The sequence below is a fragment of the Melanaphis sacchari genome, unplaced genomic scaffold (assembly GCF_002803265.2).
Source record: "Melanaphis sacchari strain LSU unplaced genomic scaffold, SCAv2.0 Contig21_pilon_pilon, whole genome shotgun sequence".
NCBI classification, from domain to species: domain Eukaryota; kingdom Metazoa; phylum Arthropoda; class Insecta; order Hemiptera; family Aphididae; genus Melanaphis; species Melanaphis sacchari.
Window position 1 is genome coordinate 633,554 of NW_020271096.1, and position 18,198 is coordinate 651,751.

Below are 18,198 nucleotides of genomic sequence, written 5' to 3' on the forward strand. Positions count from 1 at the left end.
AAAATCATAGTGATTGTCCTAGTTCAGTCATTTTTTTTTTTTTATTGAATTTGAAGTTTTACATAGGTGCTTCAAGTTCTTTTTCAATGATAATAATAGTATAGTCATGATAAAGTTCAGTTAAAATATATTCTGGAATATTTTAACCATGAAAATATTTCTATGACAGCCAACTTTGTCGTTTAAGTGTTACCATTTACAATTTTTCAATTTCTTTTTTATCATACTCATAATTTATAAGTAATTTATACTTAACCTATTTTTTTCTTTAAAATGCTGAAATAAAAAATACTTAATTTGAGTTTACTGAAAATTTATAAAACTACTCTACTGTATTTTATAAAACAGCCTAATAAGTAATAAATATAAATTTTGTCTCAGTTAGAATGAGATAAGTTTATTTTTATCGAAACATAACTTATATGGGGTATAAATGTTTTTTAATCGCTAATTAAAATTTTATTACACTCAATCATACACCGAGGAACTGAAGGAATATTATTTTGCAATTTTGATGTAAATATATTAATTTTTTAGTATTTAATAATATCTAAATAAATTTGCACTTTCAACGCTATAGTAAACATAATTATTTATTCTTTATGAAATAATAATCAAAGAAATTCATTTTGTTGAAACAGATTTTTAAATTACTTGGCTATAGATTAAAAATGTATTTAATAAGTGTTCAGAAAGTGACTTAAAAATGGTTATAAATGTGTATACTGTTAAAATTAGTGACATCTGAGAATTTAATAAATGCATGTTATTCTTGTAAGTCTGTTGTAAAGGTATGGTTTTAGTTCTTAAAACTAATAATGTATGTGTATCAAAAATCTCAAATGGGTAGATGAACACAATAGAAAAAAATAATTTACATTTAAAGGTATAAAACAAATTAGAAATGGTTTTTCGATTTGTAATAATCAAGGATAAAATAATATTGAAGAAAATAAATTCTTCACTTTTTAAAATATAATAAAAAATAAATAAATTTATTCTATATACGGCCATTAAATTGGGTTCAATCAATTTTATAGATTAAAAACATATTTTATCATTTTTATTTTTTTAAATTGCTTTATTTATAATGTAAATCAGTGATTCAATTAAAACTAATGCAAAATTACATAAGTTTCGGGTGAAAAAACTCACAAATCAAACCCTTTCAAGTGATAATTTATAATATTTTCAGTTTATGTAATAAAAAACTAAAAAATAACTACACAAGATTGTTTATAGTTAAACATATGCTCAAGTACATTTGTATTAAAATAGTTTATTGTGTTGTATTATACTATCTTGAAGTGTCTTCTATAATTTGCAGATATTTGTGTTCAAATAATACTATTAAAAATATAATAAGTATAACATATTATTTGGATCACATATATTTTTAATTGTTATGACGTATTATATTTTAACGAAATAAGTTGTGATAGAAACAATGCATATTAAGTAGGTAATAATGCTGGAAAAATGGGTTTATTATTAATTTTTATTTTATTGTGTTACAAAATCCCCTATATTATATCGTGGTATTGGTTAAGCTAGAAGCGAGTACGACATTTGTATTAAGAACGTTGATGGCGCGAAACCTTTTTCACTATTTTTATTTTTTTTTCCATTGTTTTCTTTCTTACTCCAATGTTTACTTTTATTCTTTCAAACACATGACAGCGGGTCCATTGGATTACGGTTGCAAAAAAAAAAAAACATAGAGCGAAATAATTGGGACCCACATTTTAACTTAGCCATCGTATGTCGACCGGGGGCTTAAAAACACGGTGAAACAATAATTTAAACGCATGTGTTTATTAGTTTCTGTAAGTTTCTGTGTCTATACTCTATATTGCCCAAAAACGCGAATAACGAAAATCTCATTAAAACTCAAGCCCACAGTCAATGTTTATTTTAATATATGATAGCGAATAATGCGTAAACTTATATCTATTAAACTAATTTGGTGATATAAATGAAAAAAAATAAATTTTCTTATTTACAAATATTGCCATAGTGTTTCTTCATTCTTTTTATACGTATACATTATTTTGTATGCAGTCGTATTCTGTTATTATATCTATTATTATTCAAGCCGCACGCAGCTTTGTTGATTCGTGTATATTTTGTTTTTTTTTTTTTGCCGTTTAATAAATAAAAATGTATAATAAACTAACATCAAAGTAGCTATATTGAATATAATATGATGACAATAATTATTTAAAATATATCAAGAATTGATAAACAATAATTACTTGTATTAATTACTTTTATAACATATTTATATATTATGTAGAGTTATTGATAGGGAGATTTACAAAATTTAGTGGGTACTTAAATTTGAGTTTCATAAAATATCAAACGTGGTGTCTTAGGGAATTTTTTAGTTTTGTTAAGTATGAATCACATATTATAAAATATAAATTACATAGTTTAAAATTGTAAACATATATTTTAGCATATTATTCAATAAAAACTTAGTTATCATAAACCGAATTATTTTTCTTTATTTTTTATTCAAGTAAATTATTTTTAAATTTGTTTATTATTTATAGAAAAATAACTACATTTTGAAATTGATTTAAATAATAACACACCATATTTTAAATTTTTTAATCAATTCTAATTAAAATTTTTTATAAAAAGTACCACCCGTGTAACTTATTAGAATTTATACTTTAATAATATTATAGTACAATATATATTTAACCAACAATATATATGTGTTTATCTTACAGTCGTTTATTCAAAAAGCGCATTTGCAAAGTTTAAAATATTGCATTTCAGTTAACAACTTATGAGAATTAGTTATGGGAGGCTTCTAAATTATTCTAGTTAGATAGTAATTGGAAGAAGGGAGGAAAATGAATTGTTCTAAATCCCCTAAAGGATCATCCAAGATAAAAATATTAGCCTCCAAATTACTTAATCACCAAAAACACAAAAAATAAAACTACCACTACAATATCTATCGCCAAAAGTACAAACGAATCTATGAAATTAAAAATAACTAAGCAACATAAGTTCTAAGTAACTAAGTCCAATAAATAAAATTAATATAGAGTGCAATAAGTCACGACTCAACGTAACAAGCGTAGAAATCCCAACAAATGAACATAATAACACAGTTCTTTGCCACAACTACAGCCAAAATCAGCCTCCCCAAAATAAATCATGGTATAATAATTAAGATTAAAGATAATGTAAACACAATCAACCAGAAAGATTGTATAATGGTCATAGCTTAAATTATTTCACCAAAAAATATTATCTTTATACCATGCATAAAATAGTAGACTTTGTATTTTATTATTAAATAAAAATTGACTCGATTAATTAATTAACAATCCTAAAATTATATACATTAACGAAACTCCAATTAAAATACGAAGTTATCAATCATTTCTCATTTCTCAGAATTAGCATATCCTAAGCTATCGTAGACGAATATACATAATATTGGAAGAATTTGAAAAACAACCAAATTCATTAGTAATCACTCACGGTAATACGAATTATCGAATATTTATAACAGACGATAAATTAGCATGTATTGTGTATTATTAGAAATATTATATTTTTCAAGGTACTCTCTCAATGAATTAGCCGACAAAACTGTCGCAGTAAAATTAAATGATAAAAACGTTATAAAAACAATTTATAAAGTCACTCAAATAGACAACGTGAAAGCTAAGTCATATACAGATAATGATCTTACCAGTAATAAAATAAAAAATAAAGCTACTGATAATAATAACACACTTCCAATTAGTCAAATTGCCTAAATTTCCAACTAACAGAATAACAAGGATTACACACAATTAGCCCGCGAACGTGATAAAATAATAAGACCTATGACAATCAGGAATTGCTTAAAAGAAAAACCTATTCGACAGTTCATATTTCTGATTCACAAAGTAACGGGAAAATAAAAAACGAAAATGCACTGAGTATAAAAATGAACTAACAAATAATAGTTTTAAGGCACAGAAAAGAAAAAAAGCAAATTCTCAAGAAATATAAATGAACTACTAGAACTAGCAATATTAACATATAATAATAATAAAATACCATTAACGTTTGAGCAATTTAAACGCCCTATCGAAAATATTCAAGGTCGTTCATCCTCATTGGAAGTCACGACACAATACGGAATCTAAAATATGCTAACGAGCGAAATTCTAGAATTAATAAGACCTAAATTAAAATCGATGGGTGTTAAAAATAATATTACATGAATAACAAACAAAATGTTCAAGTAAGCCGAATCGAACCAAACAGAGATTGAAAGTAAATCCAATAACTATTAGAACAACACAACAACTTTACATCCACAAACTTAAATATTAAATCTAATATAGTTAAAAATTATGGCAATGTGAATAAATATCTAATAATTACTTAATTGAAAATTAAATTTTTTCTCCCCTTTTTTTTCTTGAATTTAATGTAAGTGTTAATATAATGATACTAGTTGAAGAAAAAAATTATATAATTTCTATAGACGATTATAATATTGTGTTTTAAATTTAGAAATGATAAAATGAAATGTGTGTAATTTTATTATTCAGTTTAATCGTATTTTAATGTTAATAGATTCAAATGTGGGAAAGACAGTTTGAGTTTTTTTTTTACAATCTATATAGTAAGTAGGTACTAAATATACGGTTTTGCAAAATAATTTGTTTGATAAGAATATTCCGGGTGAGTTACCTTTTTTTTCTATTAGTTAAAAAGGTACTTCTAAACACGTTATAAAAATATATCATTCGTGGAAATATTTAAATTGACATTTACGGGATTTTTATTTTTTTTTATCGGGAATTCCATATTGATATTTCACACGTCGTATGTTACAGTGTACAAAGGACGAGAAAGGCTTTATCGTATTACTTTAAAGCAGCTTGTAATGCTACCCTAAAATGAACATCCTACGAGTTTTCCCAAAAGTATATAACGTAATGTCAAAGCGTCTTTTTTCCATTTAAATTTAATAGTATGTGTATGTTTTACGGGTATAAGAGTATACAGGAACAAATATAGTTCAATACAACTCGGGTCTATATGGACTATGACGTTGGATTTTTGACAACCCTTTTTTTTCCTACATTTTATTTAATGAAATTTTATCTACAGTCACTTCAATTTTTCGTTTTTATTCTTTACGTATATGGTAAGAGGTTGAAATCTAATTCTTAAAAAATAAATAATGCTCATCGCGGCGTTTTAATAATGTTCATAAATCAACATTTCGATTTTAGTTTCATTTGTATAATGATCTAATTCAGAATTTGTGTCATTTTCTCGATGTTAAATACTTAGTAAATACTTCGTTAACAATAGTTTTAATTTTATTTTAATATTAAAGTACGAGTATATGATAAATGCAGTTATTCTTTGCGCGGTTCGTTACAGGCAAATATAATATACGTAATAATTATATTATCAAGTCGATTTTGTTATGACGGTATAAACAATATACGTTGAAAATTCATAATTGAACTTAATAGATGCACAATTTTATAACAACACAATGAAAAAAAATGACCGTTATTAAACAATTATTACTTTAATATTATGAACATTATTATAGTCTAACGTAGTGTGAGAGATAATTCGTTGTAAAAATTATCTTGGCGAAAGGGTGGCGTGGGTGTGCGACGGGTTACAGCCGCTGCTGCATCTGTTCCTCGTCTTCAACACCACGTTTTGATATATATATATATAATGTGTATGTATATAACATTTATATTATGTATATAATATCGTATACCTACATTTGTAGTAGGTTTGTTAAGAGTAGTCTTAATAGTCTGTAATTTTCACGAATATACGTCTGACGAAGACCTGTGTTCAAGCTACTTCAAATTGCCTTTTTACTTACTCAACGTAAAAGCCAAGAGACCATCCGCATAATTTTGTGTAAAATGTTTATTTTTATTATTTATTAATTTTTTGTAAATGTTTGTGTGTCCTCTCCGCAGCCTGAACAACGGATCCTTAACACCATGGTACGTGGGCAACGATACAGCAGAGCGAAACGAGCGGGCGAAAAAAGCGTACAGCGCACTGCTTACGGTGACGGCACGTACGCCTAACAACGAGGCGTATCGCAACTTTTCTGTCGAGGTAAGTAAAAAAAAAGCGGCGAGAAAAAAAAAACATTTCAATTTTTATTACACCGGCATTATTTGATGCATGATGGGTTTTTTAAAATTATTTTTATTCCACATTTAAAACACATAGTTTTATATTATATTATTTGTATGTTTGGGTCGGCCATAAATCAATCAGTTTACCTTATCGCGACAATTCGCTACCGCTCTGTTAGGTTATGAGCGTTAAGTTAGACGGGCCTTTTGTTTTGTAAAATGACTTATGTGACCCAAAACGACGGTCGTATATATCATCCGGAATATCAAAAATATTTATAACCGCGTAGAAATTATTATATACACCAGAGTTCATTAGGTATTATTATTTTTTTTTTTTTTTTAATAATATATAATAAAGAAATTCTGATTTTTAAAATCTTCGGGTAAAATTGTATACCATGTTTTCATTTATTTCGATTTTTTTTATACCGTTTTAAAAGTAGTGTCTAGTGGGCTATGAAACAAACTTCATAATTCTTCAAAATGAAAACCACGTTAAATGTTGAATTGTATATAAATCAAAAATCGAACATGTCATCTGTTAATTATTAAAATCTATATACTAAGTTCATGGTAGTCAGTAATAGGGTTTAACGATATGGGGATATAATGATTTAGAATTTATACTAATATACGGATTACATATACGTATGGTATTTTATAACTCGTAAAAATTGACTAAATATAATAAATACAAGACTAAATATTATAACTGTTTTACACCTTTGTATATTTTATTACAAAAATATTAATAATTCAGAAATTACACGTTTATATTTTTATTTAAATGCATCGATATTTAAAAAAAATCTGTTTTACAATTTACAATAAAACGATTTGTTTTTATTTAAAAAAAAAAAAAAAGGTTTGGATCAGTATTTTTGGTAAAAATTATTTTGTGAATAAAAAATTCAATACCTACAACTACGGATTTTGTTACATTAATCATATTAAAATTTAGGTAGATATTCATTTTACTAAAATATAATCTACATAAATAATTAAAAATACTGAAATGAACAATTCCTGAACTAAATAGTTATTTGCATGCATACCATCAATAAAATAAAACAATATACATTTTATTGTAATTTATAACTGAAACAAATGTATTCATTTTTCTCAGAAAATATCAACATATCAACATATTACAATTTTATATTTTTATACCTCTTATTAATCATTGTTTTATACTCATGACTTATTTACTTTTCTGGTTAATTTGTTGAATTTCGTAATTTTTTTTCATCATTTTTTTTTTTTGAAAATTAAATCGTTTTTAATACAAGTAATCTATTGTTTAGGGTAGGTACTTATAAAATATACGCTTGATCATTATTATTTAATTACCAACTCGGCTACATCAAAAACATTTTTTACAAATTCCTAATATTTTAATACAAATCAGTAAAGAATGGATCAAGTTGAATATTATTTCCATTTTTGGAGGATGTGATGAAATGAATATGTCATAATATTATCTTTAATTAAGCTAAAATAATTTTTAAGCCATAATGCAAAAAGATAAAATGAATAATTTATAGTATAAAAATATAGAAAGTTATTATATATATATACATATAGAAAAAAAAAATATAGACCTTGATGTATATTTTGTAACACTAAACAAATTATCATACAATTCATATTATTAGACGGCGCGGGGTCATAAACGGTGAGTTTATTTGGAATGAACTCATTCCTTCTCAGTGATCATACACGTATGTTTTCGAATCCATATGTATTATGTGAAAAGAAAACTTAGGTGTTGAATGTGAGAAAAGCTTCAGTTTTATTTATTTTCTACCCTCATTCATTATAATGTCTTTACTAAGTCCTCGCATACTCACGTATTGGATTAAACCATTTTTTTTTTTTTTATTCCATATATTTATTAGATAGTTAATCTTTATACTTTTCTGTAGATTTTTACTAAATCGGGTTGTTGTTTGGATGCACATACACGCTACCGACTAAAATTTTATATACATTTTCCGTGACAAATGATTATACATATATGCAAAACCAAAAAAATAGATATTTTTTTTATACGTATGTTTTATATTGTGGCATATACGTTTTGTAGATCTACATTATTTGTTTAGCTTAAATGTATGATTAATGATTATACTAATTGAATATTTGTATAAAACGTACCTACTTATACATAGCACAATTATTGATATATATATATAAATATGATAAAGAGGATAATTAAAAATAGGTATATACCATCGTTATAAAAACAAAAATCCTTTGACTATTATTATATCAGTGGATATTAAAGACAAATAATTATTAGTTGAAGCACTAATGTTAGTGTAAAATTGCTTTTCTCGAAAAAATAATGTCATCTATAGTTACTATTATTATTATAAGGTTCCTACTGTAGGAACCTTATAATAATAATTGTTAGGTAATTATATAGTATACATAGTCTCTGGGACTTTCGTCTAATAAGCCATGTTCATTCTAAGTATTTTGAGGACTTTACTCTTTGTAATGCAATTTAGTTTATTTTTTATTCTATGCGCAGTATTTGGGTTTACTTTTTATTATACAGAGTCTATTCAAAAGAATTCCATTGTATATATTCAACGTATTATTCATTTTTGATATATTTCATTCAATTAGCTCAACACCATAATTACATTGGTAGTATTCAAACACACAAATTACTGCAAACAAATGTCTTTTTTTTATTTTGAGAAAAAGAGAGAAAGATAATTTTATTACGAAAACAATTCAATGTATAACTGGCATAGAGATTTGCGTGAGAAATAAATGAATAATTAATAAAAAAAAATATTATAGCGAATACATATCAACAGATTCGTAGCTCGAAAAATGATGTGTCCCAATTAAATTGTTAAGACTGATTAAGAAATACATGTTTGAATTCCACGAAGTTTTTTTTTAATGTCATTATTATTAAGTAATTTAAAACTTTTCAAAGTTGCACAGGAATATTATCTACATATTCTGGGACGACATGCGTCTTTCAATTTATAATACGACGACATAAAGTTTGCGTACCGAATTTAAAACATTCTTACCCATTTCTTTACTTTTGTGTCTGTACTTTTGTTAAAGTATACTTGTAGAATAATAATCGAAACGGTATCTATCGACACCGATTTTTTCTCCCCTTTAGTAAAATATAAGTAGGCTATTGAAACGACACGTGACTCAATGATCTTTGGATATAATATCAATTAATCGCGTATTGTGTATGCTATAATAATCCATTTTCATTGGACTTTTGTTGGAATCAAATAGTTATAAAAATGACGACAAAGACTTCTAAATGGAATGATCATTTTTCTTTTTAGGTAAAACACGTGGCCGAGAAAAAATACAACTACACTTTTGGCAACGAATCTGTTTCCACGTTCGTAACAGCATTTTACGATGCGGTGTTACTGTATGGGCTGGCGCTTAACGAGACGCTAGCGAGGGGTGGGAACCAGTCCGACGGGATGGCCATCGTCAAAGCTATGTGGAACAAGACGTTTACCGGCATCACCGGCGACGTCAATATCGACGCGAACGGCGATCGGATCGCCGACTATTCGCTGCTCGACATGGACCCGACGACATACGAATTCAAGGTATATTTACACGTCTATTTATGAAACGTTGGTGGGAAACGACTGGTGTCTGTTTGTTTTTTATTTGCGTTAAGCTATTTTCGTTTTGTCACCACCCCATGGTGTATTTAGGTCGGATACACGGAATTCTTGGCGGTGACGGGAGGGGGAACAATCATAGAAACTAAAAATTTTAACCAAACGTTTGTACTAACGCATTCATCCATAGACATGATGTAATTTTAGAAGTATTTTGGGTTTTTTTTTTTTTTGGGGGGGGGCTTGGCATTTGAAATTGTCAAATTGTTTTTTTAGATATAAGCTAACAAAAAATAAATAATTTTATAGTGATATGTATTTTTGATATAAATTATCTCAAGAGATAGATGGCGGTACATCGTTTCTGCTCGGAATCGTTTTTCATATTGGTATAGATATTTATTATTGAATTCAAATTTGACACCATTACAATGGTATGATACACTTAACCTAATCTACTGTACATCAAACGAACATCAGTTTTTGGATTTAGATTGTGAGTGAAACGGCGAATGTATTGATTTTATAATGCTTTTTTTTTATCTATTTGTTATCATTTGTTGCATCAGTAAGAATGCTTCAATTTTATTTTCAAAAATAGAGATAAATTGTTTCTGATAAAAATTAGATCTAGTTTTCTGAGATTAAAATTAAAACGTTTTTGTTATTATTATCAGGAAAAACAAAATAAAAATTAAGAAAAATTGGAAACTTTTTCACAGATCCAATTTTCAAAAAATCAACTTGTTTTTTCGGTATAATTCAAAAAATATACTACTCAATATTTTCACAAAATTTTTGGGTTTTTATTTTCTATTTACGATAAAAAAATCCAAAATATTTCGACTGTTTTGGAATTTTTTTATAGATACAAGAATTTTTTTTAGGTTTTTTCAATAATTATTTACTAAAAAATATTCGCCGGATAGAAATAATTGAAAAACTAATACAAAGCTTCTCACAAGCTTTTAGTTTTTTAGTAAAAAAAGATCTATAATCAAGAATCTTTTTCTAGCTAGTGAGGTAGTGGTCCCATTATTATATGATGAACTAAATACAAAATCATTATAAAAGCATAGTTATAGTATGTATCTACAGGTTTGCATCGTCGATATTAACAAAAAAATACACAATATTTGTTTTACTTAAAGTCATTTTAACCTTTTTATTTTTTAATTGAAAATATGTTTATTTATAATCTGTACAAAATAAGCTCAACATATAATAAGTAAAGTGATATGTGAAGGAATGAGGATACGTGGGTGAGGATGTCGCTCACTTAACCTTCAGATAATTTAAAACTAAAATCAAATTTTGACAATACTTTTTTTTCTGGCTATGAATGAGAGCGTCTGTATAATACCTATATTATTATATAGATTTTAGTACAGTGATATCAATTAAATTAATAGTAACTTTAAACTATATGTAATAAATTTATTTTGTATTTTTTGATCTAAAATCAAATTTGGTAGATTATTAGAAGATTTACAATCTTTAGTTCTTTGAATTATTTTAAACGTTATACAAATATAATGAATAAAAAAATTAAAGTTCCTTTATAAGTTTATCGAAATTACAACGTATATTGTTATTGTTAACAATGTTTTTTTTTTTTTCATGTTTAATCATAATTGATCGTTATATCAAATTTGACAAATAAAAAAAATAATAATAATAATAATAAACAAATAATTAGAATATTATAATATTATATACAATATATATTTTGTGCAATAATCAAAATTTTAAACTAATAATTTGTTACAACTAAAAGATAATTAAATTACACAATGATTTTGGTATCCTGTGTAAATCTGATATTTTAACCTTTATGCTAATTGGCCATTTTGGTAGCTAGGTTCCATTACAGTTGGTATTAAATTGTTTTAATTAAAATAAGTAATAGAACCTTAAAACATGAATGACATTGTAAGCCACAGTATTAATTAAAATTGTCCTTAAAAATATGGTAGGAAATATTCAATAAATATTATTAATTCATATCGTAGAATAATTAATATAGTTTGTGTATGCGTTTTGTATGAGAAATCCGTTATTCATGTAAATTTTAAAATATTATTACAAAACGTATACGGTAAACACCCTTTGGTATTGTACCTGTCGCATTATAATATAATTTCCTTCGGTCCCTCTTGTCGTATTCCATCACTCGCTGACGTCAACGACATCACGTCACATCAAAATATCGACAATATTTGTTTACTTGTCTGTCGTCGCAAATAATCAAAATAGTTACATATTCTGTTATTCTGTAACTTGTCGTAATGCAGACAATGCAGTGTATTCTTGAAATTTTTCTTGAAAGAAAAAAATTTAATTAGTTGTTCGATACTATTTAGTATTTACATAGTGTCGAGTTGCATAGATCTCGGTTTGTTTATGTAGAAATTTGATAATAATATGAAATATGTAGTTCCATATTTCCCGTTTTATTTTTGTTTCGTATATACTCGTCAATTATCGAGTATGAATTCTATTATCCACAATAATGATTATGTACTCCAAATAATCATTCATTTGTTGTTATTATGTCACCAATTTTGATTTATCATATTTACTATGGAAAGTGATTTCCGTATGTTATTTATAGACTATAGTACGTTCATTATAGTCAAAGCCGTACCACGTAGATAAATAATTATTTTAACCATGTAAAAACTACGTTGCTATGGTAATATAAGGCACTGTAAGTTACTAGATATTAAGTTTCTTTAAGTTTTGAAAAATTTGCGTATAATATCTTATTCAATTTAATGTCAAAAAAAAAAAAAAAAACGATGTTATTAAATAAAATTTATTTTTTGCAAAAATTAATAAAAGTAAATTAGTTACTTTAAATTATATAATACATGTGTGTGTGTGTGTGTGGGAAAAACTAAAGCACAAATTAATAGTATTGTCATTGTTAAAACATAATAATATTTTAGAGTACTTTTATGTTTTGTTGTAAGTGTGTCAATAATTAATATCACTTAAATTACCTACATCGAAAACACTATATTTATCTTTAATTTAGATGTACCTATTTACCGAATATAATGTAGCTATTAACACTGCCAACTGCCACGATACATGTAAATTAATAATATGTTATTAACTGCAAACAATCGCATTATTTTTTGAACTGTAAGAAAATTACACACTAAATACATTATGAAATTCTGGACTTACTTAAAGATTTAAATTTGGTATGTAAGATTACATGAGCGATAAAATTAAAAAATCAAATATATAAATTCAAACCGTTTTAATGGTCTTATTTGTGCTTGCATATTATATGCAATACAATTTCCCATTTATTTATAAAATATTTAAAATAACATAAGAATGCTAATTTCAAAACTGAGGTGTTAATTTTCTTTATCACCTCCTCTCATAAATATCGACTAATAATATCATGAATACAAAAAAAAAAAAGTATTTTTATATTACATAGATACCATAAACAGTATTTTAGAATTAGTTTGAAGACTAAAGCGACATTTTTAATTAAAGTTAGGTAATTTAAAAAAAAAAAATAATTAGAAAATAATTAAATTAAATATAGATTTGTGTTTTTAAGTTTAAACAAACTTTAATTTCAAACAACTAAATAAAAATATTATTTTTTTAATATCGAATTAAATTAATTTAAAATTAAAACTTTTATTTTGTAACAAATATCAAGTTTTGACAAACCTTAAAAATAAATCAAAATGTTTTTAAGTAGTAGTTTTTTTGTTTAATAAATTTCCTTAAATTTTTTAATAGTGTATAAATATGAAATATGTCTGTAATTTTTACACTATTTTTAAAACAAGAAAGTAATTTTTGAACTTTGAGTTGAGTTATGTACACTTTTTAAAGTAAATATTGGTTTAAAAATTTGGTAGGATAATTTTATAAAACTTCTTATTTAAATATTGTGTATATTGTATTTCCAATAATATTTAAAAGATTTCATAATATAAACAGTTAATTAAAAATGTGTCTGAACATAAATTCATTATTTTATTAATTTTATTTATTTAATATATTTAAAGTATAATAAGTTTAAAAATTGACGGATTTTTCTTAAATTAAAAATTAATCAATTTTCTTTGTTATTATTTAACATTTATTTGAATTTTATAATTACCTGCAAAAGTAAAATTTTTATTGTTGAGTTATTTATTTATTTATTTAGATTTAAATTTTTTTATAAATTTGAACAAGAAAAAATATTCATATAAGTAGTTTTATTTATAGCATAAATTATATTAATACATCTTCAAAAACTAAAAGTTACATAATTTAATTTTAAATCAACAGAATTTAGTTAAAATACATTAAATTCATAATGTTTAACGAAAATTTAACAGATAAATAATTATATATCATGTACATTTCTGAAAATAATACAAAATATAAATTTTAGTTATTGAAATAATACATTATTTAAAGTTTGTGTACTTATAATACTTACCATTTTGAATAAAGTGTTATTAAGTACTTAAGTAATAGCATTTATCTTGTTCGTACAAATAATAACATACCTACAGTATACACGATTTTAACGATAATAATATTTTAAGATTATTAAGGTGAAATTAGCACTACTCGTATTATATTATATTATTATAGTTAAAATGGTTATTTTTTACCAGGAAAATGTATACGTGCTGTAATTCACAGTTTCCGAGTAAATTTAATGGTTGCATAGAAAATATAACATTTTATTACCATTATTAATGTTGTTTATTTATTTATTATTTTTTTTTTTTGTGAAAAATATTTAAAGCGTATTCTATTCATTTTTTTTTTTTTATTACTAAATTTAGTTTCATACTAACTATTAAGTTCATGCTATGAAACTTGGAAGATATAACAAATGTAAAAGTTGAGCATTTTATGTTTGAGAAAGTAGAAGATATCAAGTATTTAAGGGTAAACATCAACCATAAAAATAATATGCATAGAGAAGTTTGGCAGGAAACAAATGTGACCAACCGTGCATATTTTGCAATAAATAAAAATTTAGTTACAACATTTTACCATGAAAAACTAAAGAAAAACTATACACATTAAGTTAGCTATATAAGACCAAGTGTAGGATTATTACATGGTCAACCACTAGTAGTGATAAAAACAAATAATTTTCCTTTGAAAGGAAGGTTATCGTATAAGGATATATTTATGAACTAAGAAAGAAAGCAATTATAGGTGATTATAAAAGGAGAAAAATGCAAACCTTAAAAAATTATTTTATAAACCAAATATCAAAAATATATTATATAAAAGGCTTGAATAGACTGAGTACATTCAGTAAGTTGATGGAGAAATGAGAAAAAAATATGATTATCAAGAATTTATCCAGAAAACGGCTATGTGAAAAGCCCTAACAGTAATGGACGGACAGGGTACAACAAGACATAAAAGCATAAGATTTGTTGATAAATCCAGAGGATTAAAAGATTCCATAGACCGGAAAAGTTGAAAAAATTCAATTGAAGCTGCTAACAGCCTCAAAGGCGGCTTATACACCAAAAAACCAAAAAAAAAAAAAATAGTTTATGGCTTTTTATTATTTTATAAAAATTGTTATAGATTTCATAATTTATTAACTATGTATTATAAAAATCTGTAAAAGTAAAAAAAAAATGCACAATAAATCAATATTAGTGATATGTTTAGTTTAAATGAGTAGTAAATATTAATTCATCCAAATAATTACATAAGTATAATAGAAATTTAAATAATAACAATAATTATAATATTATCTTAATTGTTCAACAATTAGTCAACAATCAAAATTCAAAATACTTTTTAACAAATAAGCAATATTTTTAATAATAATGTGTCGCAAAATAAACTGTTACCAAATTCTTGTGCTAATGAGAAACGGTAGGCTTAAACAGCAACTGTTGTATAAAATAATAATGTACAGATTAAGATTGTATCAAAAATCAATAAGTAACCACTTTTACTCCAACTAATTAAAAAAAAAAAAAGTAGAATTATGGTAATTAATACTGTTTAAATACAATTTTATTGAATTTGATTTCAACAAAATAAAAAAAAAAAATGTTAAAAATTCCTTTTAATTATCATAGTATAATAGGCACGCTTATATAACTTAAAGTTACTTATCAAACACAATTAATACAATTTGAATTCTTGATTTTAAAATATACTGCGTTGATCGAATCACACGCAACAGTTAAAAAAAGTACAGCTTTACTATTTTGCATTAAAATCAATTATAGTATTAAATATATGCGTAACTTGGTGAGGGAAAGGGTGAATAAATATTTTGCACTCATATTTTTAAAATATGCACCAAAAAATAAAATTATTTTTCTACTAAAATTTAACTATTTTGAAGTAAATGTTATCATAGATTAAAATATTTTGTACTATACTTTATATTAAGAAAAATCAATACTTATTATGACTCTTATTATTATATTAAACATCCAAAAGAATACAATAGTTTGAAAAGTGAATATATTTTAAATAAATATAATTTATGTTCACCAAAAATTATGTTGAAATTGTTTTGATCGTTTTTTTTTTTAGCCTGTAATTGTATAACCAATAATAAATAAAGTACATACGAATATATTTCAAATTATTGTTACTATAAATATAATGCGAAGACTAAAAGATATAAGAGATGTGGGAAAAAATTCATACGGGATTAGGAGCTTTTAAAGTTTTGGAAAACATTAGTTTTCTCGCACTTATGTCACCGAAAATTTATAATCTGCCAATCACCTACTTCTAATATATGCATACCAGCAATCATCATAAATCAAGTATTAGTGTAAATAATTTAACTATGATGACTATCTAAAAATGATAATTATTGAGACTATAATATTAATAACCCGATATCAATGTATACACAAATATATGGTGAATAAACCATACAGGACATTTATACAAAATATTTCAAATTACTGTTTCATGATCATTATTATTGTCTATGAGATATGTTAATTGTTATCTTACAAACGAGAACAATACAGAGCATAATATGCGTAACCTCTTACAGGTACTTATTCAAAATTGTATCTTGAAAATTCATCAAAGTGTTTAGCCAAACTTTACAAATGTATTGCTTAATCAAGAAACGCCTTATTTTAGATTATATAAAAAAAAAAAAAAAAAACAATTTTCATCAGAAATCAATTTTTAAATGTAAACAGAACACAGCTATTTAAAAATAAATTTCGTATTTAGACTGGAAAAAAAAATAATCCGTTATGACGAGGACCATAGTTTTTTTTTTTTTTATGATAAATTACTGTATAAGAACGTCACAATCCATTTTTTTTTCTTCAAACAGTACATATGAAAATATTCTGTTTACAAAATTTACGTTTTATGCATATGATATGTGTATAGTGCCGCGCCGTGTATTTGTTTTCCATACCTACAGTGAAAAGCTTCTTCCGTACACATTAATGAGTTTTGTAATGTCTTGTATAACTAAAACGTGGAACGAATGCAAAATTAGGGATGTTCGGAAACGAAAAGATAATCAACAGGTAAACGGCTAAGATTCCTCGGCACTCTCCTTGGCTTAAACACGACTTCGGTAAATGCATTTTTAACGACGGCCACGGTGGCAGCAGCGGTACCGGCTTTCTGTTATACACTGAGGTGACGTGAGAGAAGAAACAAGAAGTGTTTGAAAAAAATAAATATTACCATAAAATATGAACGTAGGAAGGAACGGTGTCTGCAGGTGTTCAAATATATATACATGTATAATTACTTAGTTTCGAGAAGGGTGAAAAAGTTAAGCCGATATTTCCACAGCAGAGTTCCATTAAATTACATTTATATTCTTGCCGAAAGCAATGGCTTTATACACAAAAGAAGTGATTTTAATTTTACGACGGCCAAAATATATTTTGTGGCTTATGAAAAACACCCTCTCCCCATGAAACGCATATTACCTATGGCTATAATTGGTATATCATTATCGCGTGTGCTGTCGTGTGTTCACGTTAAGTCATCTTCAGACAGTGATCGAGTGAATCATTATGGAGGAATGGTGTTTGGGGATCAAATTTTTATTATCTGATATTTTTCGTAGGACTTTTACGATATTTTAATTTGTAAGGGACACTGTTATAAACACTGTTTATATTTTAGTGTTTTACATGCTTATAGTTAGATTAAAAAATAAAAATATTGAACTAAACCGATGAGAAATAAAAGGTAATGTACTTACCTCTAAGTTTGATTATAGGTTAGAGTAAATTCGTTTTAATATTAATGCTAACAAAACAAAACTGATTCTGCTAAACGCAAATTTGTTACATTGTACCTTTATTGTAAAACGAAGACAACACAGAGGTGGATGTAGTGTTCTATTAACGTAATATTATAATCAATCTATTTTTATTTTTTGTCCTAAC

General features: G+C 25.3%; 1 protein-coding gene across 1 annotated transcript in view; it reads left to right on the forward strand.

Annotated features, from left to right (window-relative positions):
- Window positions 1-18,198, forward strand: part of LOC112594101 (atrial natriuretic peptide receptor 1) — a 288,296-nt gene that overhangs the window by 101,343 nt on the left and 168,755 nt on the right. Inside the window, exons 5-6 of the mRNA XM_025338728.1 lie at window positions 5,985-6,129; window positions 9,488-9,766. Coding sequence (XP_025194513.1) covers window positions 5,985-6,129; window positions 9,488-9,766 — 424 coding nt within the window. The remainder of the gene's footprint in view (window positions 1-5,984; window positions 6,130-9,487; window positions 9,767-18,198) is intronic.